General features: G+C 43.0%; 1 protein-coding gene across 1 annotated transcript in view; it reads right to left on the bottom strand.

The window, feature by feature from the left end:
• Positions 1-24,948, bottom strand: part of LOC144798317 (intelectin-1-like) — a 58,958-nt gene extending 34,010 nt beyond the window's left edge. Inside the window, exons 1-3 of the mRNA XM_078669129.1 lie at positions 24,877-24,948; positions 23,332-23,403; positions 21,773-22,057 (exon numbers count right to left, since the gene is read on the bottom strand). Of these exons, the coding sequence (XP_078525255.1) occupies positions 21,773-22,057; positions 23,332-23,395 (349 nt within the window). The 5' untranslated portion in view covers positions 23,396-23,403; positions 24,877-24,948. The remainder of the gene's footprint in view (positions 1-21,772; positions 22,058-23,331; positions 23,404-24,876) is intronic.
• Positions 24,949-25,516: the final 568 nt, after the last annotated feature.

Here is a 25,516-nt window from a genome sequence, read left to right as displayed (position 1 = left end):
TATGGTCATTTGCCCCTTCGCTTTGGCCTCCTCTTGTCTCTCGATCCTACCGAGAGACAAGATGGCGGCCGCTACGGACTGTTTGGAATGTTTACAGACACCGGAGAGCCAATCAGCTTCGCTTCGCAAAGCTCCGTAACGCGAAAAGTACGCGAAGCGGTCCGCTGTTACAGATATATATCTTTTTTTGAACGTTAATTTCTCAAAATCCACTGAAGCACATATATTGAGACCTAGCAAAGGCACATCGGGCTACCAGTCCCTACAATTTTGCCAAGTTTCGTGCAAATCCATTCAGCCGTAAGATTATTATTATAATTTTTTTTTTTTGCCCCGCGGGGCCCTTTTAAAACCTCCACATCAAACCTAGGGGGTCAGCGAGGATCTACTATTCCCCCTTATGGTCATTTGCCCCTTCGCTTTGGCCTCCTCTTGTCTCTCGATCCTACCGAGAGACAAGATGGCGGCCGCTACGGACTTTTTGGAATGTTGACAGACGCCAGAGAACCAATCAGCTTCGCTTCACAAAGCTCCGTTGCGCGAAAAGTCCGCGAACCAGTGTGCTAACTGGTCCGCTGTTACAGATATATATCTTTTTTTAAACGTTAATTTCTCAAAATCCACTGGAGCACATATATTGAGACCTACAAAAGGCACATCGGGCTACCAGTCCCTACAATTTTGCCAAGTTTCGTGCAAATCCATTCAGCCGTTCGGGCTAAAAGTGAGGCCAACCGCCCTATGGAAAACTCAATGTTAAAAACACGTTTTGGGACCCCCCTTTTTTCTCGGCCCCCACTGGACGAACCCCCCCCAAATTTTCAAGGGCTGCTCAGAAACAAAATGTGCCATTTTCCTGAAAATTTCAGCCAATTCCGTCCACAAACGCCAAAGTTATTAGACATAGAATTTTCAAAAAACCCATAGAGAAAAAATCCTAACTATATATACCTACTGGCGACCGCCAGTAGGTAATATATATATGTATATATAGACACACACATATATATGTATGTTCATATGAATAAAACTGTTTCACAAGTGCTCATGCAAATAAAAGATGATAACTTTCCTATTGTTAGATTTTTTTGTTACATTCTACTTTGACATATGGGACATACTAAGAGTTAGCGAGAGTATGAGCCACTGTTAGGTAGAATTATGTATTTGACTGTTTACCTCAATTTCAAAGAGTAGAATATACTGAATAAAGATTTAACATGGTAGAGTCACATCAAAGTGTATCAAAACATGAGAACAATAAAACTATAACCTACTTCCTAGTCTAATTTATGTATGAGTAATATATGAGGTAAAGCTGTCGAAGAGTACTTATAAAATACCAAAGACACCAGTCACCTTCTTGAGGAAGATGCTTTTGATATAAAACTGCTAGAAAGGATATGATGTAAATCAATCTTCTGCGTGGAGTTGTAGTACCTTTAAAAATAATCCAATGAGATTGAAAAAAAACAATGACACCACTTGCAACTAGATTGTTGGACAATAGTAAAGCATGCAGACAAAACCACAAAATGTAGAGCTTCTATTAGTTTACCATGATTAGGAATGGAAAAGACAAATAATACTCCTCATTCAATAAAGTCCATAGACCCAGGTTTTATGAGTCATCCCAGACTTCATCAATGTATATATGGCAATGCGTGCCTAGAAACACAGATTTGTAAATACAGAGTAGATAAAGTAATCAACGGCAGGTCCCAGAGTTATGCCCTCCCCTAAGAAAACTTAAGGCAAATTTTCACCTTCACAACTCATGTTATACCCCTCTGATAAAGAGTATACTCTAAAACCTTTCTACATTTAAAGACATAATTCTACCCTATTTCGCAGTAAAAGGAGTAAATTCTAAACAAAATATATTCAGGCCAGTTGTATTTATTGACACATTGGGCCCGATTCACAAAGGTGAACTGAGACGAAAGTTTAACTTTATGACTTATGGTATTCACAAAGAGCATTTACAAGTAGTAAAGATAGACTTTTGTCTCAGTTAAACTTAAGTTTTGGTCTTAAGTTTAACTTTTTGGTCTCAATCAGGGCCGTTTCTACCATTAGGCAAGACTAGGGGCTCTCAATTAAACATAAGACCAAAACGTAAGTTTAACTGAGACAACAGTCTAACTTTACTACTCGTAAATGCCCTTTGTGAATATCGAAAGTCGTAAAGTAAGACATTCTTCTCAGTTCACCTTTGTGAATCGGGCCCATTGATTTTAAATGGAGATGCCACTCACACAACATATCGATGTATACTTCTTTGTCACACTGCAACATATGACTCCAGAAAAAAACGCTCTTTGAAGGCTTTCAAAGAGCCTCTGGGCAGTTTCCATGTCTGTTAGAATGCAGCCATTACAAGAAAGTGGACATTCTTTGACCAAGCGCCCATCTGGACATAGTGGCCTCACCAAAATACCAGAGGCTAAAGCTACAGTTAAAGTTGGATGAGCCTGATATGTTGGTGTTCAAGGGTCTAATTTCTAGTGATGGAAATGGAGCAGCTGCAAAAAAGTGGCATGTTTCCTGTACACCCAACTGTTGGCTCCCTCATGCTATTCAGAGGTGTGGTAACCACAGAGTTTATCACAGTGTTTTTTAAGATGGAACCTCAGACAGCTCCACTGTTTAAAACACCTTTGCCTTGGGCCAGCTGTTGCACGACTGGCTCATGTGGCATTGAAAAGGTCACTATATCAATGATATGGCTCCAGATATAATTAAAGCTGTGCCTTTCCTTTGTGTATTTGTATCAGGTGGGCCAGCCATGTCCAGTGTAGCTATGGGGACAGAAAAAAGACGAATGCCCTGGAGGGAGTGAGAGACAAATCCGAGTGCCTTAGGACATTATTTAAAATAAAAAAACAATGTCTCTAAAACACACCAATAGAAATTCTGCCTCGTCTTTTATGCGACCGTGCCAGGAAAGACCAGCCAGCATTGCTAATTTTGATACATTCTGCTGTAGTGCTCCTGCTGTGTAGACATAAGGAGTTTGCATTAAAAACAATCCCCACTGTATGGGGGGCCCTTTAAAACAGGTGGGCGGCTAAAGCTGGGGAGGTGGAAGTGGTGTCTCCTCCTCAGCCATTTGTAAGCCAATCCATAAAGGACTAAGGGGTCGATTCCGATATCGCTCGGAAGGCCTACGAATCGGATTTGGCTTTTACGGATCTGATTCGTAGCCCATTTTTCTGACTGAATTGTACACAGGCCTGAACAACCAAGTACGATACAAAGATCGCGCACGCGTCGACCGTACGCAGAGGCTTCGTACAGCTCAATGGACTCTGTTTCCCAGCGAGCAAATACGATGCATAATTCGGACAGCCTTCACAATTCAGTATGTCTGTGTCAAAAAAGCTGCCGGAATCGTTCTTTTGGGGCCCATAGTGGGCCTCCCATCATCTGGAGACCTCTGATTTAGACCCGTGGGGTTACTCATGGGTCCCCCCTTCCCATGCATGCATGCACAGTGTAGCAGGCTTCATGGGGTGCTCGCCACAGGGTGCACACTTTTCCCCACCCACCCCTTTTTGCTAGGGGAGCTTGTCTACGCGTCCAGTATACAGGCTCCCATAGAGTTCAATGGGAGTCTGAGCGAACCAAGCCTGTAAGCATGTGAATGCATCGTACTCGCTCGCTCGAACTCCAGGTGCACAAATCACTCATAAAGCCCTACGGATTCGAGTCGTACGGAGGGCTTTACAAGCGAGATCAGAGTTGGCCCGTAAATGTAGCTGTAAGTCATTGGTAGGGGAAGATATGTAGATTCATATTGGTAGTAAATAAAATGCGATATGTTACCACCTACTGAGAGTGTTTCTGGAGTTGGAGTTAAAGAGATTAGTGAGTGATGATATAATAGAAATTATGCTCTAAGGAGATAGGTTTTGTATCCTAAAGAGAAGGATTGAGAGTGTGCATGGATCTCAGCACCCTCAACCAAAACATTTGGGTAGAAAGACATGTAATACGTAAAGTTCCAGAGTCCTCAGGATTGTAAGCTAAGATGTGCAGCATACTGGGTGTTTCCCACTTACCACCTGGTGGGGCTGTAAGAAGGATCCAGGCATTTAGTACCATTTGTGATGTCTTCATGGGTGTATACAGGTTTGTGAGCATGCATCTGGAGCTTCCATCTACAATTCATGTTTTACTGAGAAGAATGTAACATTTTATGAAGAGGACTGAAAGACTAATGTGAACCCTAGACTATGTCCTGAATGATGGCAAGTATGCAGAACATAATATGATTTTATGAACGATTTTGGAAAGTTTGGAAAATGGTGTTTATATAGTTTAATGGTAAAAATGGCGCAGAGACAGAATATCGAGTAAAAAAAACGAATTGCACAAACATCGTGGCAAAAATATTGTGGGTCAGGAATATCCATAGACAAATTCTTGCAGTCAAGAAAATCGATTTTAGGTAAGTAATATCGATTTAAAAAATATCGAACTGTTTAATATCATTTGCAAGAAATATAGGGGGTCATTAGGATGGCGGACGCACTTTGTCCGCCCGCCATCCTTCCGTGGAATGGGGCCAACTGCCATTGGTGTGGGGGTCCCGCGGGGGTCCCGTTCGTGACATTGGGATGCGCCCCGGCACTGGCGGGAGCATCCTGCATTCTTGCCATTGCGGTGGGCGGTGCTCTCAGCACCGCCTGCCGCAATGCCAAGAAGGCAAGTTGTGCACTTCCATGCACAACGTGGCAGGCACCGTGCGGTGCCTGCCATGTTGTGCATGGAACAGCAGGGAGGTACCCCCATGCGCAGCCCCCACCCCCCAGAATCCCTGGGGGCCTGCTATGGACCCCCAGTGGCGAAAACAGCCTGCCCAAGGCTGCCACGGAAAGGCATGTCCCCGCTGCAATGCTAATATGGATGGCGGTGTCTCCCAGACACCGCCACCTTGTTAGCTGCGGCCGGATGGAAAACCGGCGGATGGTCCCCCCCGCCATGGTAGTGTGGCGGGTGTTAAATTCTGGGCGGGCGGAGGTTTTTAGCGGGAGGAACGCCACCGCCAGTATTGGCGGTGGCGATCCTCCCGCTAACCTAATGACACCCATAGTTGTTAAAAATATACATTTTTTATTAATATTTTGTATTTTAGTATATATTTTATATGTGTCTGATGTTAGTTTTCTGTTAATGAATTGTTTGTATTTTTATTATATGTATTAAAATTTTAGAAGTTATTATTTATTTTTTTATTTGAATTTTGTATTTTTAGTTCAGTGGCGGGTTGCGGGTTTATAGGGGAATAGGGTGGCAAGTCATTTAATTATATAAAATAATTCTCCTGTAAGCTGTTTTGCCGTCGTGGGAGCCACAGATAGAGCCTGCCTTTGTTTTTGTGCGGAGAAAACGCCAGACTATTAACAGCTCCTTGCCGGACCCGCTGCGTGGGTCCCGCTGCGTTGTCTGCTTCTGTGTGGGAGCTGCAGGGCTGCGAGCTGACCCCCAGGGACTCGATCTACCAGGAGTCCCTGCGTGAGGTCGAGACCCGCAACACCTGGGTCGCTCTCCCTGCCTGCCCCGCCCTCACCTCAGCAGATAAGGACCTGCTGCACCGCCCCTCGCTGGGATCTCCTGTAAGCTGTTTTGCCATCGTGGGAGCCACAGATAGAGCCTGCCTTTGTTTTTGTGCGGAGAAAACGCCAGACTATTAACAGCTCCTTGCCGGACCCGCTGCGCGGGTCCCGCTGAGTTGTCTGCTTCTGTGTGGGAGCTGCAGGGCTGCGAGCTGACCCGCAGGGACTCGATCTACCAGGAGTCCCTGCGTGAGGTCGAGACCCGCAACACCTGGGTCGCTCTCCCTGCCTGCCCCGCCCTCGCCTCAGCAGATAAGGGCCTGCTGCACCGCCCCTCGCTGGGATCTCCTGTAAGCTGTTTTGCCGTCGTGGGAGCCACAGATAGAGCCTGCCTTTGTTTTTGTGCGGAGAAAACGCCAGACTATTAACAGCTCCTTGCCGGACCCGCTGCGTGGGTCCCGCTGAGTTGTCTGCTTCTGTGTGGGAGCTGCAGGGCTGCGAGCTGACCCGCAGGGACTCGATCTACCAGGAGTCCCTGCGTGAGGTCGAGACCCGCAACACCTGGGTCGCTCTCCCTGCCTGCCCCGCCCTCGCCTCAGCAGATAAGGACCTGCTGGACCGCCCCTCGCTGGGATCTCCTGTAAGCTGTTTTGCCGTCGTGGGAGCCACAGATAGAGCCTGCCTTTGTTTTTGTGCGGAGAAAACGCCAGACTATTAACAGCTCCTTGCCGGACCCGCTGCGCGGGTCCCGCTGCGTTGTCTGCTTCTGTGTGGGAGCTGCAGGGCTGCGAGCTGACCCGCAGGGACTCGATCTACCAGGAGTCCCTGCGTGAGGTCGAGACCCGCAACACCTGGGTCGCTCTCCTTGCCTGCCCCGCCCTCGCCTCAGCAGATAAGGACCTGCTGTACCGCCCCTCGCTGGGATCTCCTGTAAGCTGTTTTGCCGTCGTGGGAGCCACAGATAAAGCCTGCCTTTGTTTTTGTGCGGAGAAAACGCCAGACTATTAACAGCTCCTTGCCGGACCCGCTGCGCGGGTCCCGCTGCGTTGTCTGCTTCTGTGTGGGAGCTGCAGGGCTGCGAGCTGACCCGCAGGGACTCGATCTACCAGGAGTCCCTGCGTGAGGTCGAGACCCGCAACACCTGGGTCGCTCTCCCTGCCTGCCCCGCCCTCGCCTCAGCAGATAAGGACCTGCTGCACCGCCCCTCGCTGGGATCTCATGTAAGCTGTTTTGCCGTCGTGGGAGCCACAGATAGAGCCTGCCTTTGTTTTTGTGCGGAGAAAACGCCAGACTATTAACAGCTCCTTGCCGGACCCGCTGCGCGGGTCCCGCTGCGTTGTCTGCTTCTGTGTGGGAGCTGCAGGGCTGCGAGCTGACCCGCAGGGACTCGATCTACCAGGAGTCCCTGCGTGAGGTCGAGACCCGCAACACCTGGGTCGCTCTCCTTGCCTGCCCCGCCCTCGCCTCAGCAGATAAGGACCTGCTGCACCGCCCCTCGCTGGGATCTCCTGTAAGCTGTTTTGCCGTCGTGGGAGCCACAGATAGAGCCTGCCTTTGTTTTTGTGCGGAGAAAACGCCAGACTATTAACAGCTCCTTGCCGGACCCGCTGCGCGGGTCCCGCTGCGTTGTCTGCTTCTGTGTGGGAGCTGCAGGGCTGCGAGCTGACCTGCAGGGACTCGATCTACCAGTAGTCCCTGCGTGAAGTCGAGACCCGCAACACCTGGGTCGCTCTCCCTGCCTGCCCCGCCCCTCGCCTTACCTCGCCCATATCATTGTTTCAGCACCGCTGCGCGGGAGCGCCCGAGGCGAAGCCCGGGCAAAGGGCGGGCCCTCTGTGGCCCTCAGAGGCCGGAGGAGCCTGGGCTGGGCCCACCCTCTTGTGTTTGCTGTTGGCGCAACATCTTGACCCCGTCTTCGTCCCTGTTGAGGATAGCATATATCTGACATGCCTTCACCAGGGTTGGATGGGCTCACCGCTAAGGTGGGGGGAGCCAAAAACAGGACATTGGACATCTATTTCTCACGAACACCGGGTGGTGGGGATGGGGATAAAGATTGCTCTCTGGCTGAGCGTAGGGCCGAGCGACGCCGCTCTATTGAAACCTTGAAAAACAGGCCCTTGACTGAAATTTCTATCTCCCAAGAGGGTGAGTCTATCAGCATTAGCGAGGGGCCACTATCTGACGAGGGTGTCCCGCTTCTGCTGAGGAATTGTACTACTCCCCCTTGTCCGCCCATTAAGCTAGCCCCCAGGGTTATCGATCCAACTAGCCCTAGTAGAGTGCCCATCGACTTAACCTCCCAACCTATTCTATCGGTTAAAGCACCTAAAGTTGGGAAGGGCAAGCCAAAAACAGCTGCTGATGCGAAGGTCCACGCCCCCCCCCAATAAGCGAAGAAGGAAAATGAGGGGAGGGCATGCTAAAACGAAAATTTCACATTGTGATTTTGGGAAAGGCCTTAAACCAGCCCCAAATCATGACAAATTGATGGTGGATGTCCGCAGTTCTCCCCTCGATAGAGGTGTCCACACTACCAACCTCGAGGAAGCCCCCATGATTAATCCATCTAATGTAGTACCCCCTGCCGCTCCTTTGGGCACTCTGGAATTTCTGCTCAGATCTTTGCTGCTCTTGCCTATCAGCGAGAGCATAAAGAAAGTGGAGATCAGGCTCACCATTTTAGAAGCTACATTGAGTAGCATGAAACCTTCGGCCACTACTCGAGATAGACCTCTTGAGCCTAAACCCTTTCCCACCTCACATCTTACCCCACCAATCCCCCAATGTAATTTGGGGACTCATTTGGCGACTATCGATACCACCCCCTTACATCCTCCCATGGCTAATTCACTCCTGGTGCCACATAGTAACATTATTGTCTCATCATCACAGTCCTCAGGTCCAGCCCTCCCTGTGACAAACAATTCTATACAATCAAATCCTCCCTTACCAACAATAAAATCCAATCCGCCCACGAATAAAATATCAAGTAGAGATTTGGCTGACCACTCAACACAATATTCAAAAAGACCAAGACGCAGGACAGTTGATTTACCTCCGGATTCAGCTCCATATACAATTGTCCTGACAGGAGTCCCGGAACTAGCAGAAGGGGCAAGAGAAAACTATCATGCTCTAAAAAATAAAACCATTTATTGGTTGAAGCAGAATAGACCCCTTCCTGCACATGTAAATGGTGAAATCCTGTCAGTAAGGCGAGCGGAGTGGGTGGGCTCAAGGCCAAAAGACAAAAGGGGAGACGTCATAATCATTAACTTTAAGGACCATAGGGTGGTAAGAACCCTGGGAGACTGGTATGAGGCCATAGACGGAGATACTATCTCCACACACTACGTTAGCTACTTCTATCCACGAGAATTGATAAATAATTCTAGACACTTCCAAACAAGAAGATATCACCCGGAGTGGAGAGAAGTAGGCTACCAGCCTATTCAGAACCATTTCTCGAATCAGCCTCTGCAACAACTCCACTCTCAGACATACTGGGGTAACTTGAATAACAACTACCAAACACCATTCCCCGAGTTTAACATTCCAACATTTAATTACTTCTCAACACTGTCTGGCTTAGATGGATTGGATTGACTCAATAGTAATCTTCCCTTGATTCAAGACTATTCTATGATAAAAGAAGGCATTCTAGCTGGTGATACCACCCCAGACACTACGGTCGGAAATCGTACCACTGAAGAATACAGTCAGGTGACTCAATCTAATCATCCATCTGAGAGGGAGCGGGATAATCTAAATAGGGGGAATAATATTACTATTACATCTACTCTAGTTCATGAGGACCGTAATAGGGAGGTTGAGCAACCTGTGCCAAATATGTTAAATAGGATAAATGGAAGCCAGGTCTCCGTTACGAGAGGAGAAAAAATCCAAATTATGTTCTGGAATTGTGCAGGTCTCCGAGAAAAAATCCTGGACGGAAGTCTCTTAGAGTTTGCCAATGAACCTCAAGTCTTAGCTTTACAGGAAACTTGGCTTACAAAAGAAATGCACTTGATAGGGTACAAAACTTATTTCTCTGCAGGAATTGCAGGAACCCACGGGAGAGCTAAAGGCGGGCTGATAACTTACATATCGAACACTATACCTGGCCTGGTAGTTACTCCAATTAGTCTAGAAACCCATTATCAGATCCTGAGACTGGTATTCAAGACAAAGAGGACTATTCTCTTCGTCAACCTCTATGACAATCTAATGGAAAACGAGAGAATAAAAATATTGGGGGTTTTACGCAAGAAACTAAGTAGTGACACGAAATTAAAACCAGGGGTAGAACCACCGAGTATCGTTTGGGGAGGCGATTTTAATCTCCACCCCTGCGAAAATCAAAATAGTAATATCTGTGGGATGGGGCATGGAATCGAGGAGCACATAACCCACTTTAGTCATTCAGTGGTGGGCGACTTCCTAAACGAATCCATGTCCAGTTTGGATCTAATAATATTAAACCAAACAAACCCTTTACTTGGGAAGCTGGACCCCACCTATCTCGGAAGGGGAAGTGAAACTACAATTGACTACATCCTCACTACAGCGACCCTTGTAAATAAGACCCTGAATTTCAGAGTGCAAATTAATACATTAAGTGATCACTCAGCTTTAACCTTTGATTTAACCCTGGACCAATCTCAGCTATCAGCCCAAACCTTAATCTCCGCCCTCTCCCAGAACAATATCCAGCTCACAAAAATAAATGGCTATACCCTCGGGTGGGGGCAGATCGATCCAAACGAACTGACAAATAAGGTCGTAATTGCAGCACAAACAGAAATTCTGAAGTGCTTAGATATGGAGGTATCTGATGAGGAAGTCCTATCCCATTTTAAGACGATCTTAGGTAAAGTAAATAAACACCTTACCGTGAAGCAGAAAGGGGCCTTGGAAAAAAGAAAAGGATGGTTCAACCATGATTGCTCAGTAGCCCATAAAAAGCTAAAAAGAGCACTAACACAAACAACAAGAGATAAAGAGAAGGTCAGGAATCTGAGAATAGCGTATAAGTTGGCCTGTAAAGCGAGAAAAGAAGACCTAAAAAAGGCATTATGGGACCAGCTGCATGAATGCTCACTAAACAAAAACAGCGAACTATTTTGGAAAGTGGTTAAAGCACCTTTCCTGACGGATTCAATAGACCAGCCAAGTCTTGATGTAGCCATTGAGGGACATACTTGGACAAATCACTTTGCTAAGATTTTTGGCAAACCACCAGTAGTAGCTGCTAGTGGAAAAAATAACAGTATAAATGAAGATAATTCATTCCCAATTCCACTGGCAGTTAACCTATACGAGGTTATAAACGCACTGAATGCCAGTAAGAGTGGAAAAGCCCCAGGCCCGGACGGGGTACCAGTTGATTTTTTCAAATTTAGATTAGATCTTTGGGCCCCGATAATAAAAAGGGTGTTTGACGCAGCAATGGTGTCCGGATTACTCCCATCCTGGACCCAATCAATTCTGGTACCCATCTTTAAGAAGGGAAATAGAGAGGAGGTGACTTGTTATCGTCCAATCTCCCTCCTGGACTCACTGGGGAAAGTACTGGGCAGAGTGGTTCTCCAGCGTTTACAGGAGTGGGCAGACGATACCGGGACCCTCTCGGACATTCAGTATGGGTTCCGAGAGGGCCACGGAACAACGGAACAAGCCCTGAACCTGGCCTTACTGATGGGAAAGTATGTCTCAGCAAAGCGCGAGAGGTTGTACATGGTTTACGTCGACCTCTCTGCCGCTTTTGACTGCGTCAGTCATGCAAAACTTTGGTCAGTCCTGACCAACATGGGAATGGACGAGGTTCTTGTGACCTTCCTCAGAGAACTTTACTCCAACGCTTCCGCGAGGGTGCGTTTTGGAGTACGGGGTGAATTGTCAGATTCCTTTCCTGTAGAGCGCGGCGTCAGGCAGGGATGCGTCCTTGCCCCCTTCCTTTTCTCCCTCTATACCAATGGCCTCGAGGTAGAGATGTTACGGGGGGACTGGACTTACCCCGTGTAAAAGATCGACTGGTGCCCGCGCTCTTGTATGCAGACGACGCGGTGATCATAGCACGCAACCCACGTGAGCTACAAAAATCCTTGAATAGTTATGCAAAATTCATGAGCGATCTAGACCTTCTTATAAACATAAAGAAAACTTTTGTTATGGTAGCTGGACGGGCTAGGAAAAACGGAAAAACCATCTTTTTAAATAACGAAAAATTAGAATCCACTTCCCAATACCCCTATTTGGGAATTATGATAGATGAGAAGCGCAACTGGAGAGCGGCCATAGAAGCGCGCAAGCACCTACTTTTGCGCTCCATCGCTGCTCTCATTAAATTTGCCCAGAAATTAGGGAAAAAACCCCCGGTTGAACTACTCCAAATCTATAGAGCTAAGTGCCACTCAATCGCACTTTATGGGGCGGGTTTATGGGGCCATAAACACACAAAAGCCTTACAGGTTGCAGGGAATACCTTTATAAGATTTTTACTGTCAGTCCCTAAAAGAGTATCCACTTTTGCCTCACATGCAGAACTGGGACTACCACACATTGAGGACTTGGCCAAAATTGAACCCGTGCTTCTTTGGCACAGAATATGGGTTTCAACAAAGAATTCTCTCACTAAAGCTATCGTTGCGGATTGTATGACCCTAGATCGCGCAGATAAAATAGACTGGTTAACATATGTTAAAAATCTTCTCACTGATCTAGGAATGGCGAGTATTATTATAACCCGGAATCTATTGTTGGAATTCCCAAGAAAGAGCTCAAGGCAAAGGCGTTGAGTCACTTTGAAGAATTACGTATCACTGTGGAGATTAAGAAACCATCTGTACAGCACTCTCTGGCGGTCATGACGATCATGGAAATGGAACCATATTTAACCTATGTAGACTCGCAGTTTGAACGATTTCTTTTAGCGAGATTCAGGTTGAACATTTTCCATAGGGTCGTAGCATTCCCAAACAGAAATAGCTGGGAAGAGAGTTTAATGCCTTGCCCATGTGATGAATTATCTGAACAGTCAACAATGCACACTGTACTGTTCTGTAAATATTATTCCGCCCACCGAAGGCTTTAGCTAACCCCACTGTTGAGAACTTTAGGCCTTCGAAAATGCCCTCCCGCTATGTTGTGGCTACAATTTTTAAGCTCAGAATATGTTTGCAAAGTCGTTAGTACTTTCCTAAAATGCATTTTTAAACTAAGGCTTGATCTTCAGAATAATACCCATTAAATTGTCCTGATTAAGCAATATTTTTATAATTTCTAAATGAGCTGAATATGTTTTAGTATTGTTAAAATGCATGCAAATAAAATGTATTAATGCTTTTATGGTAATTCATGGAAAATGAACGCCGAATAAAGATTTTACTTACTTACTATATAAAATGTATTGATTATTTTTAGTAGTTATTAATTTTTATTAATTTGAAATTTGCGGTTTTAGTTCTGTAGTGGGTTGTGGGTTTATAGGGGAATAGGTTGGGAAGTAATTTAACTATATTCAATGCAGTGAATATTTTTTATTTATTAATAGTTGTTTAATTGTCATGTTATAGTGTTAAATGTGTAAATTATTTTTTATTAATTATTTAATAATTAGTTGTTAATTAATTTAAATAATGTAATTGTTTGTTAATTATGGTAATTGTGTATTTAAGTTTAGGTGTGTATTGTGGTGTTTATAGGTGTAAAAGGTGGGAAGTCATTTATTTTTTATTGATGGATTTTTAATTAGTTGTTAATTAATTTAAATAATTAATTAGTAATTAATTATGGTAATTGTGTAATTTATATTAGCTGTGTGTTGTGGTGGTTTAAGTTAAATGGTGGGAAGGGTGGGAAGTAATTTATTTTTTATTGATCAATTATTAATTTGTTTATTAATTAATTTAAATTAATTAATTAGTAAATAATTATGGTAATTGCGTAATTACTTTTAGGTGTGTGTTGTGGATATTATAGTGTTAAAGAATGTGTAATCAATGAATGTTTCTTATCTTTTTTTATTAATTTTTTTAATTCATTATTAATTATGTTAATTATGGAAGTAAATATAAATACAAATGTTGAAGACTTTTTTTATTGGTGTGGTGTTATAGGATAGGAAATAAAATAAATAAATGTATTTGTTTTACTTAATTTGTTTGTTTGTTGATATTTGCTCCTTTTAAATTTATATTGTTTATGAATGTATTTATTAATTTATTTTATATAATATTTTTACCTTTTTGTATGTGCAATTAACATTATAATATGTGTCCTTTTTATTTGTTTAATATATTTAATCGGATGTTTTAAAAATATTCTTTATTCATTTTAAGATTATTTCATTTTTTTCAATTGTTTAAACGTTATTAGTAATTTTTGCTTTTCTGCTATCCAACACTTTCCCTACTGTTGCACTCACTGGGTCGGGATTAGTAATTTTCACCCCTCCACTATCCAGCATTTTCCCTACTGTTTCACTCATTGGAGTGGGAATAGTAATTTGTACCCCTCCACTATCCAATACTTTCCCTACTGTTGCACTCACTGGAGTGGGGATAGTAATTTTTACCCCTCCACTAGCCAATACTTTCCCTACTGTTGCACTCGCTGGAGTGGGAATGGTAATTTTTACCCCTCCACTGCCCAGAACTTTCCCTACTGTTGCACTCACTGGAGTGGGAATAGTAATTTTTACCCCTTCGCTAACCAGCACTTTCCCTACTGTTGCACTCACTGGAGTGGGAATAGTAATTTTACTCCTCCGCTATTCAGCACTTTCCCTACTGTTGCACTCACTGGAGTGGGAATAGTAATTTTTACCCCTCCGCTATCCAGTATTTTCCCTACTGTTGCACTCATTGGAGTGGGAATAGTAATTTTTACCCCTCCACTATCCAGCACTTTACCTACTGTTGCACTCATTGGAGTGGGAATAGTATTTTGTTTCTCTCCGCTACCCAGCACTTCCCCTACTGTTGCACACATTGGAGTGGGAATAGTAATTTTTACCACTCCGCTATCCAGCACTTTCCCTTCTGTTGCACTCACTGGAGGGGGAATAGTCATTTTTACCGCTCCGCTATCCAATACTTTCCCTACTGTTGCACTCAATGGAGTGGGAATAGTCATTTTTACCCCTCCCTTATCCAATACTTCCCCTACTGTTGCACTCACTGGAGTGGGAATAGTAATTCGTACCCCTTTGCTAACCAGCACTTTCCCTACTGTTGCACTTACTGGAGTGAGACTAGTAATTTTATCCCTCCGCTATCCAGCACTTTCCTTACTGTAGCACTCACTGGAGTGAGACTAGTAATTTTATCCCTCAGCTATCCAACACTTTCCCTACTGTTGCACTCTTTGTAGTGGGAATAGAAATGTTTACCCCTTCGCTATCCAGCACTTTCCCTACAGTTGCAATCACTGGAGTGGGAATAGTGATTTTTACCCCTCCGCTATCTTACACTTTCCCTGCTGTTGCACTCTTTGAAGTGGGAATAGTCATTTCTGCCCCTCTGCTATCCAACACTTTCCCTACTGTTGCACCCACTGGACTGGGAAATGTAATTTTTACCCCTCCACTATCCAACATTTTCCCTACTTTTGCACTCACTGGAATGGGAATAATAGTTTGTACCCCTCCACTATCCAACACTTTCCCTACTGTTGCACTTTTTGGAGTGAGAATAGTAATTTTATCTCTCAGCTATCCAATACTTTCCCTATTGTTGCAGTCTTTGTAGTGGGAATAGAAATGTTTTCCCCTTCGCTATCCAGCACTTTCCCTACAGTTGCAATCACTGGAATGGGAATAGTGATTTTTACCCCTCCACTATCTAACACTTTCCCTGCTGTTGCATTCTTTGAAGTGGGAATAGTCATTTCTGCCCCTCTGCTATCCGACACTTTCCATACTGTTGCACCCACGGGACTGGGAAATTTAATTTTTACCCCTCCACTATCCAACATTTTCTCTACTATTGCACTCACTGGAGTGGGAATAGTAATTTGTACCCCTCCGCTATCCAACACTTTCCCTACTGTTGCACTTTTTGGAGTGGGAATAGTAATTTTTACCCCTCTGCTATTCAGCACTTTCCCTACTTTTGCACTTGCTGGAGTGGGAATAGTAATTTTACCCCTCCGCTATCCAGCACTTTCCCTACTGTTGCACTCACTAGAGTGGGAATAGTAATTTTTACTCCTCCGCTATCCAACACTTTCCCTACTGTTGCACTCTTTGTAGTGGGAATAGGAATTTTTTTCTCCTTCACTATCCAGCACTTTCCCTACTCTTGCAATCACTGGAGTGGGAATATAATGTTACCCCTCCGCTATCTAACACTTTCCCTACTGTTCCACTCTTTGGAGTGGGAGTACTCATTTTTTGCCCCTCCGCTATCCAACACTTTACCTACTGTTGCACTCACTGGGGTGGGAATAGTAGTTTTTACCCCTCTGCTATCCAACACTTTCCCTACTGTTGCACTCACTGGAGTTGCAATAGTAAATTTAATTCTTCCGCTATCCAACATTTACCCTACTTTTGCACTCACTGAAGTGGGAATAGTAAATTTTACCCCTCCGCTATTTAATACTTTCCCTACTGTTGCACTCTTTGGAGTGGGAATGGTAATGTTTACCCCTCTGCTATCCAATATTTTCCAAACTGTTGTATTTATTGTATTGCGAAATGTACGTTTGATTTTTTTTAAAATACTTTAATGTTTTAAATAATTATACAATGGTATTTTAAAGTATTGCTATATGTATAATTTTTATTTCTATATAATTTAAAAGTTTAAAAATTAAGTAAAGATAATAGTTAATAAATTATTTTAAAGTAAATATATGTATGTGTATAAATTATTATGTTTGCATGTTTATATTTGTTTAAATTAAGTTTATTTTTTATATTTAGTTAAAATGTATATTAAATTTAATTAATTTTGTTAAAGATAATATGAATGTTTTATATATTTAATATATATTATTTTATTTTATTTATATTTTTTAATCAATGTTTTTTGTATCTATATCTTTAACTTCGATAGTTTTAATTTCATATTTTTGCACTTACCTGTTTAAATATAGGGAGTCAATATTTTGCATTCTATATATTTATTTCGATATTTTTTACATCGATGTTTCTAGCATCAATATTCTATCAGTGAACCAGTAAAAATGTCATGTATGCTCAGTGTCAATCGTGTATTTGGGTCACTTGGTCCACAAGACAGTGGTAAGCCAAACTTTACATAAAAGGGCAAAGTGAAGTGGTTCTTGAGACTCAGGGAATACTACTCTACGTTCAGCAAGGATTTTACCAAATATTGTAATCTCACTAAGAGAGAGAGAGACCATGAAGAACGGTGCTGATTTTATTGGACCGAGGAGTGTCAACATGCCCAGCAGTAGTAAAAGAGATTTGCAAGGGACAATCTTTGGGGCGTTTCCATGTGAAGAGGAATAATATGCTTATCACCGGTTGTAATCTGGAATATTGAGAAGGAAACATCGTTACACCATAATATTGTAGCCAAAATATCGAGTACAATGATATTGAAAGATGAGTGCATGTACAGAAGTATAGCTGTACTAATCTTAGCTCTTTACGCACATACCTTGATGACATTTATATTGTCAAGTTACATATATGTGGAGTTGGGTATAGAAAATCTAAACATATATCAATATTTTTTGTACGTGATACTATGGCACCAAAATTAAGTTATAAACATATTCCTGGCTCAGTATTCAGGATCCTCATCCTTACCACAGATGTGAGTATAAGATGTCATACAATTTGTCTATCGAACTTAGGTGTAGAAGGAAATTACTCAGTGATAGAAAGGGAAGGAGCTCTGTAGTGTTTGGGAGCTATGGGACATTTCAAACTTTACATGTAGGAATAATTATAAACCTCTGAATTTACTAACTGTTCAATTAATTAAAATCATTATAGTAAGAAAGAATAAAACTGGTGAGTAAAACAATGATCACATTAAAACTATAAAGACTGCTGGTTAAAAAGTTTTTTGTTCAAGTAATATATCCCCTCTCCGCTGCACCCACTCGGACCGTGAGCCTCGGGTCTTTATCATAAGTCCTTGCACCAAGTTTCTTAGACAGCTTCGTAGGCCTTGGTGGTTTTCTCCTACAGCAGTCTGTGATTATAAACCTCTTGTGCATAACTTTTCATATAAGAGGAAGGATAGAACCATCCAGAGTGTGTGCAGAAGGGTTGTCGGTATCTGAAAATTGAAATTTGGTATTGGGAATCTTTCATGATTAAAAAAAAAAGCATGTCTCTCTACTCACCTGTCTATTGAAAGAAAAGGGATACAGAGTACAAGCGATTGAACCAGTAATGTTAGCTTATGAGTCTGCTTGTTTAGCGAAGAATTGGAAGAAGCACAAGAGAGAGGGAGAAGGGTGTGGAAATTGATGGACTGTGCGGTGCAAGAGTGCCAGTCAAGCACACCATGCAACGGAGGTGAGTTAACAGATGTAAGAGAAACTGAGCACTGGTGAAGGAAGAGAATATAAAAGAGAGCATTTCGTGCCTCTCGAAGGAGTTGGTGAAAAGTTAATCATGCTGGCTCAAGAGTGAGACTTGGACCGCGGTACCACCTAAGCAAAGGCCAGGAAGATATACAGGAAGTAAAAGCTGGATTTGCTGGTAAAGGAAAAGGTAACATTATGTGCAATGGAATAGCTAGAAAATAAAACACACCCACTTTGATCATACCAAGTGTGCAAAGCAAGTGAGCCTGAATGACCATAAAAGTGTTCATTGTAGGGGTGTGGACCTGATTTAGGGGCTGATTAGGATGGCGTAGAGACCACTACCGACATACTGTCAGTGGTGGTCTCCCAGCCATTCTAATCAGCTTTCCAGCCCGCAAAATTTTGATGGCGGGCAGTGTGCTGGCATGCGGAAAGCCCGACCGGCACTAATCTGATGGGCTCCTTGAGCCCCAGGTGTGGCAGAAGGCCTCCCAATCCCAACAATGGTGGTGGTGCCTGCCAGTCACCGCCAAAGGGATTAGGATGGTCCCTGCCCACCATCCTTTCCATGGCGGTCCCCCCACAGTGGGAAAGGCTGGCGGGGATGGACATTGGGGACCCATAGCAGGCCCCCTTCCCCTTTGGCCCTTTTGCTTGGGTGTTGGGGGACACCTATAGTGCCCCCCTACATATCCCTGTACCATGTGAAAGGCCCTGCAAGGTGCCTGTCACGTAGTACAGGGATATGTAAAACATCCCTTTTTTACATTGCGTCGGGTGCTGCAGCCAGCAGCTCCTACCGGAATGTAAAAGACGGGCAACACGATAGCCACAGTGGCGGTCACATCCTTATTTGCCCTGTGGGACTGCTGACACTATGAGGCCCATTAGAATGGCGGTCGGATTGCCACCGCCAGCCTGGCGGGGGCAATCCGCCCGCCATCCGCACCTGAATTCCCCCCGCCATATTAGGATGGCGAGGGCGACCGCGGCGGACGGAAAGACCGTCCGCTGCTTTTCCGCCCTGGTCGCCTTGCGACCGGGGCGGAAAAGGTTTAATATGGTGGCGGTGTCTAATAGACACCCCCAGCCATATTATGATGGGTTTCTTTGGATGCCTTTCCGCCGCGGCGATGCCGCCACAGAAAGGCATGCTGTCTTCACTCTGGGGGCCCCCTTTGGGCCCCCAGAATGAAGGAGAGGTGGGGGGTGCACACGGGGGGTACCTGTGGCCCCCCCCTTCATTTGCATAAACAAGGCGGCAGGCACCGCGCGGTGCCTGCCGCTTTGTCTATGCAAATGCATTAATGCATTTTTAGCATTGTGGCGGGCGGTGCAGAGAGCACCGCCCGCCACAATGCTAAATATACAGGATGTGCCCGCCACTGTGGCGGGCACATCCTAATACCCCCCATGGGACCCCCGCCCTTATGGCAGGCGGTCCCAAACCCCGCTAGGATGACGGGCGGACAAAGTCCGCCCATCATCCCAATAGGCCCTACGTTGGGTGGTCCCCTGTCCCGTTAAGCCCGCCATCCTAATCAGCCCCTTAGTGTTCTAATCCCAAACAACAATGGTGTTGACTTACTTGTTCCTGGTTGTGTCTTGAGCAAATATGCCCCAACATTTCTTATTTATAGACAAAAAATTGTCTTTGCGGCTGTGATACTAATTCCTGCTTCGTTGGCAGGTTACACTAACACTCTTGTCACTTTAAGAACAGTGTCATTACAAGCAAGGTAGGGTGCCTGACAGAAGGGCAATCTACAAACCAACATTCATGCTAGTCCCTGTATGCCAAAGCATCACCCATGCATATACTTCACTTTGTTGTCCCTCACTATGAGTCTCACAATATATCATGATAAGAAATGCTGCTTAATAAAGATAAATCTCCCCAAAAATATACTTCAACTCCATACAGTTGATATCTGAATGAGGATTGTAATTTAATAGTATTCTTACATCTTCTTGCATTTATTGGTTAGATCTCTAAAAGGGGCTCCAACTTCAAGGCAGTAATGAGGTTGCTGTCCTCTGAAAGTGAGTTGACATTGCACACTTGTTCTCTAGACTACTATTTAACTATATAGTGGGAATTTATCCTGAGTGAAGATTCAATTACATTACATTACATTTCTTGAAATTATGCACCAACGTTTTAAAATGAAATCCTAACTTGTGAAGGAAGGTTCACAAAAACACCATTGGGAGAGTTTTTTTCAAACGTTTTTGCGTGACCATCTTTCTGAAAGTTTGGCTTCATGGAGGATTGAATTAGCATAAATGGGTGATAAAATTCTAAGTTGATACAAACACTTGTTGTGGAAAGAACTTGCAGGCGTAATACAGTGACGCTAGATATCTGCAAATTACCTTTATTATAATATTATAATATCACAGTATCACTAAATATACAGGGAATTTTGCGAAATTCTGAAAATCTTACAGGGTTATGCACAGCCATGGGAATAAATGGCTACTTCCCTCGCCTTGATGTACAGTATCAACCAGTTATTATTTGGGTGCATCATAATGCAATACTGTGATAGACTAAGATCAAATATAGTAAAGAACGGACCCAGAGTAGAGTTTGTTGGTATTTTCCCAATGAGCTTCTAACACTTATTAATTCGGTATATGCAAACACAAGAAGATCTACTATACAAAAAGAAAACAATGCTTGATGTACGCTTATTTTTGTATGAGCTATCTCGCATCAATAGTATAGCAGAATATTGTCTTAATTTTGCATTTTTACTATAACAATAGTTTTTTTTTACTTTTCATTACTGTGCTTATATAGTTACACAACCAGTGAGATTTTAACTTGAAAAAGAGGAAAAACAAGTGTGTTGTCCCACTGCACTTACTCATTGTTGGCTATTATATTCCCTCTATATGCCCATGTTAAGGTGGAACAACAGGTTTGTCCTGATTGATGCAGTGGCTTCTTTTGATCAATTTAAGTGACAAAATATGTTGACCACCCTTGCGAGTTAGTAAAAATGTGCACTTTTTAAATGTGATGTTTTTTAATAGTGTGGCAGCTACTTAGTTCTCTTTTAAAAATTCAGCTTTGAAATACTGAATTTTAACCTCTTTTTTATTTGTGTTCCTCCTGATTTCCTAGCACAGTCGCAAGAATAGTTGAGTAAATGAGGGTCTTAGGAAATAATATCAGTGACAATCCAATAATTAAATAAAATGGACAGGAGTTTGTCATTAATTATAGTCACATACAATGAGCCCTCTAAAGTCACTCACTCCACTGACATTGGCGAGGTCATGATAAGGCTAGGGTTCTGAGGTATTTTGGAGGTGGACTTGTTGGGGCCTTGGGGGTCTTCTTCAAACTAATCCTGAGGGCCATAACTTCATAGCATTGTTAAAGATCAAACATTAAATTATAGATTGTATTTCTGAAGGATATAACTTAAGAACCCCTCTGACACCATAGTGGTAAACATTTGTGTTGCATGAAGTTCATCTCTCAAGCTCCACTTCGTTTATTAAACTATTGTGTTTATATTTTAGTTCCTGTACCATCTTTGAGACAGCTTCACCAGGCCCGTAATTGAAAAAGACAAATGGGATGCATCCTAAAGAAAGAACACATTTTCCTGAAATGATCAGAAAAATATCTGCATTAATGATTAGAACATTTAAGAGGAACAGCACCTTTCACATACCTTGGCTTGCAGGATTTTTGTCCTTGATTTCCTTGCAGCTGTGGCTGAGCATTTTGCTATTGCCTTGAGGGGAAGGGTTTGGTTCATGTGTATGGCCATGCACATGGGAGTGCCCCTTGTGTTCCTCGTGATCGTCGTGATCTTCGTGTTCATCATGATCATCGTGATCCTCATTCAAGTTATGAATATGTTCGTCGATATCCTTTCCCATAGCCCCGGTGTCATCCCACCTGGCCACCAGGTCAAGTATGGCCAGTTTCTTCACAGTGAGAGGGTCATAGATATCTATATAAAGGACAGATTGATGATAAGAGCAGTCATTACATCCAAGTGTAGGCATCAGTTTAAAAGATGCATTGGCCCTGTTTTTTGTTCTAGTAGGAGACAGTGTTTTCACATGACTATTTTGCTATAAAGGTAATGATGGTCAGTCAGCCACAACGTCTATAAATCTTTGTTGGTGGTGCACTAGGAGAAGTGCGATACCAACTAATCTGTTTTTTTAGGTCTGAAATTAGCCACAACCTTTTTATTTTACTAAAAGTTTACGTATAATAGATATAACTATACTGAATTTCAGCCCACCCTCTTCACCCATTGTCTGTTATCTGACCATTACAGTATACAACTAGGAATCACATAGATACTAACATAGCCAATGGGTCAACAGATAGCTCTATGTAGGAAGAGTACTTGAGAGAAAAAATGAGAATATGGCATATGAATCTGTGTAGAATTATAAGCGCCCTACATGAACCTTTGGATCGGGGCATATATACATAAGGTACTGTGCCCATTTTATGCTCAGTATTAAGAAGTGGTATTTCACTCAGTATTAAGTACATTAGTACGTTATTTACAGTAAGTTCACATCTGGATACAGATAAGACTCAAGTTCCAGCTATACGCAGGAGGAGCATGCTCATGCTTGCTCACTCTAACATAGAAAGGGCTCTCCCTATTGACCAATGTGGTACACAGACAGCATGCATTCCACATACTTCATACGTTCTCAACAATGAACACAGACAAGGGACAAAGAAGGCTAAGAGGCCCACCAGCAGGAGAAAGGATGAGGATGATAGCACTCACAAACAGCCAATGTTGGTCATCTCGAGTAGCTGTAGTACCTATCTACTCGTCAATCACCTATGAATGTAGCCCAGTTGATGGGCAAATGGACAGCAAGATGATATCTTACTTGAGGCATCAGGATTCCAAGAAATGGCCCTGATTTGGAACGTAAAGTAGGCGATGGAGGCAAACTATTACGAAGAGGTGAACTTACTGATGAGATCATAATTTAATATACTTTTTAGGGCATTCTACCAGATTAGGATGAGAACAGAGATTACAATTGAAAGCCAAGTCATCTATCTTTCGAGCTACATTCTTGTAGAATTTTTTGTTGTTGTAATGGAAAGGGCTCTTTATAGTGACCTAAGGTGCAGTAAGTAAGGATTTATAAAAAACTGATAGTTGATTTCAGTCTAAGGCTTCTCCATTGCTTTGTTTTGGTTTAAATTGTTTTATAAAACAGGTTTGTAAGGTTGACTTACCACAAACATAGTGGGCGACAGTCAGCGGGAGGAGGATTGGCAGCAGGAGGCATAATATTTTCATCTTCTTTTCTAGTGAAACGCAAGATAAGTATCGTTAGAGAGACACAGATAGCATTCAGGTTAAGCCATATTGTATTTACTACTATGAAGAATGCACACAATTCACAGCTTGATGTAATACCTGCTTATCCGTATGCTAATTGCAAATACCTTCTTACTAACAGAGATGTAAACACATATTTTATCTAATGTTCCATTGATATCCATTAATGTTCTACCTATTAAAGATTATACATGACATTGTAGTGGCATTCAAATATTTGAAATGTGTAGATTAAAGCATTACAATGAATTGGAATTACACAAACAAAAATTCCCACACTTCTTGAAGTACCCTCCCCTCTCTAGTTCCAGTGAGGGTCCATATCCATTATTTACACATTCAATGGTTACTGAGCCTCTCTCTGCCGAAAAGATCGTCAGCTGTGGCGTACATGATAGTGTCCAAGAGCCACTCTACTCCCCTACAAGGAGTTAAAGGAAGATCACAGTACAGGTCTTTCCTGCTTCATCTTCTGCTATGCATGGTCTGGTACACAGTGCTTTTGCTTTGTTTACTAGTTTTCCATCTCTCATCTCGTTATCAGAGCTTCTCCTCTTCCTTTAAGATGCCACCGGGCTCCAATAAGAGCAAGATGCTAACCGTCCCCTGATCCAGCGGGGGGAACCACATGGCCGCCTCTTTGGGATGCGATATCCCCTATTCAGAGTCACACCAATGCTCTCTCTGAGGACACTACTGCTTCCCCCTCCTTGGAGTCTTCCACTGATCCGGGACTTGCGTTCCAAACCCTTTAAAATGCAGTAGGAAAGAAAATAGGCACCCGAGTCTCTGGTCCTCCCTGTGGCCTGGCTTGAAGTAGTGCATTTTTATGTGTGATGGTGAATTGGAATTGATCAAAATAGAAGGATCCACTTGTCATTCATCAGACTTGAGTGGACCATTGACCCTACATATACATGCAGATGCCTATTGTATATGTAGCAGTAGACATAGCTAGCTCTTCTAAGAAGTACAAAATTAGAAATAGTTCTGACAAAGTCAATTCCTAATTTTCCCTCAACAAAATGCCAATATGATGCCACAATAGCCCAGTACGCATATACTTTGATTGGTTTCTACGGTATCATCGTAATACAATTGTATCCAATTTTTAGGGATCTGCGATCTTCTAGCTTGCCCTTTTTTGCTAGATTTACACAATGGCACTTTAGGGATGTTTAACAGAAGAGTTATGTCTTTGTGCTTGGGAAACATTTAGAAGGAATTACACCACACCATGATTTTGTTACTGTAGCACAGCTTGAGGCGAAGGACAGGACACAGTCAAATCTCATAACGCCAGTTCTCAATTACTGTTACCGGTACATTATTTGCTGTATTATACAAAGACAAATAGCATAAATGAAGCAAAATCAGCAACTGAAACTACAATGAAAATGGATAATTATAGATTCTAAAAAGCAACCCTACTAACTTACCTCTTTTCTCTTTTTCACCTGCAGTAATGCAGCTCCTCTGGTTGTTGAAAACTTAAAGTTGCTGTCTTCCAATCTCACGCACTTTTAAAGGCTCAGTGTCCTTGCTGTTGCACGCCCCACCTTTATGCACAGGTGCTTATTATTGTGGATTTATTTCCTGTTTACAGCATCAGCAGAGATAAACTCTCAATTGTAGTAGGTGATTGCAAAACAGGGTGCTACCTTACTTCCAAATTGGGGCAATTGAATGTTAGATGGTTTCACTCTGGAGTACAATTTATAATCCCTGGTATACCCACCCTTCATTGATTAATAAGTCATAGCGCGGCAACCCACATGCTTTTTGGATAGCAACTATAGCAGCGTTTGCTGTAGGTATGCGGATAGGCTGTGATCCAGCTACAAAAAAGGATTTGGCAGACACATCTACCTCTGAAAATTCCTCTTGACCACATTGCTCGCCCAAAGATTTTAGGCTAAATGGAGCTCTATATTAAAGAAGGAGATTGACTAATTGAGAGGTTTAGGTAAAAATTCACTTAAAATACCAAGTTACCCAAGAGTGTCTGCCTGGACACTTACCTTTTTTGTGATAAATTTGTCAGAGTTTAAATATTCTCACTTGAAAGTATTGTAAAGG

This window comes from Lissotriton helveticus, chromosome 12 (genome assembly GCF_964261635.1).
Source record: "Lissotriton helveticus chromosome 12, aLisHel1.1, whole genome shotgun sequence".
Lineage (NCBI taxonomy): Eukaryota > Metazoa > Chordata > Amphibia > Caudata > Salamandridae > Lissotriton > Lissotriton helveticus.
This window is presented reverse-complemented; position numbering and strand designations above follow the sequence as displayed.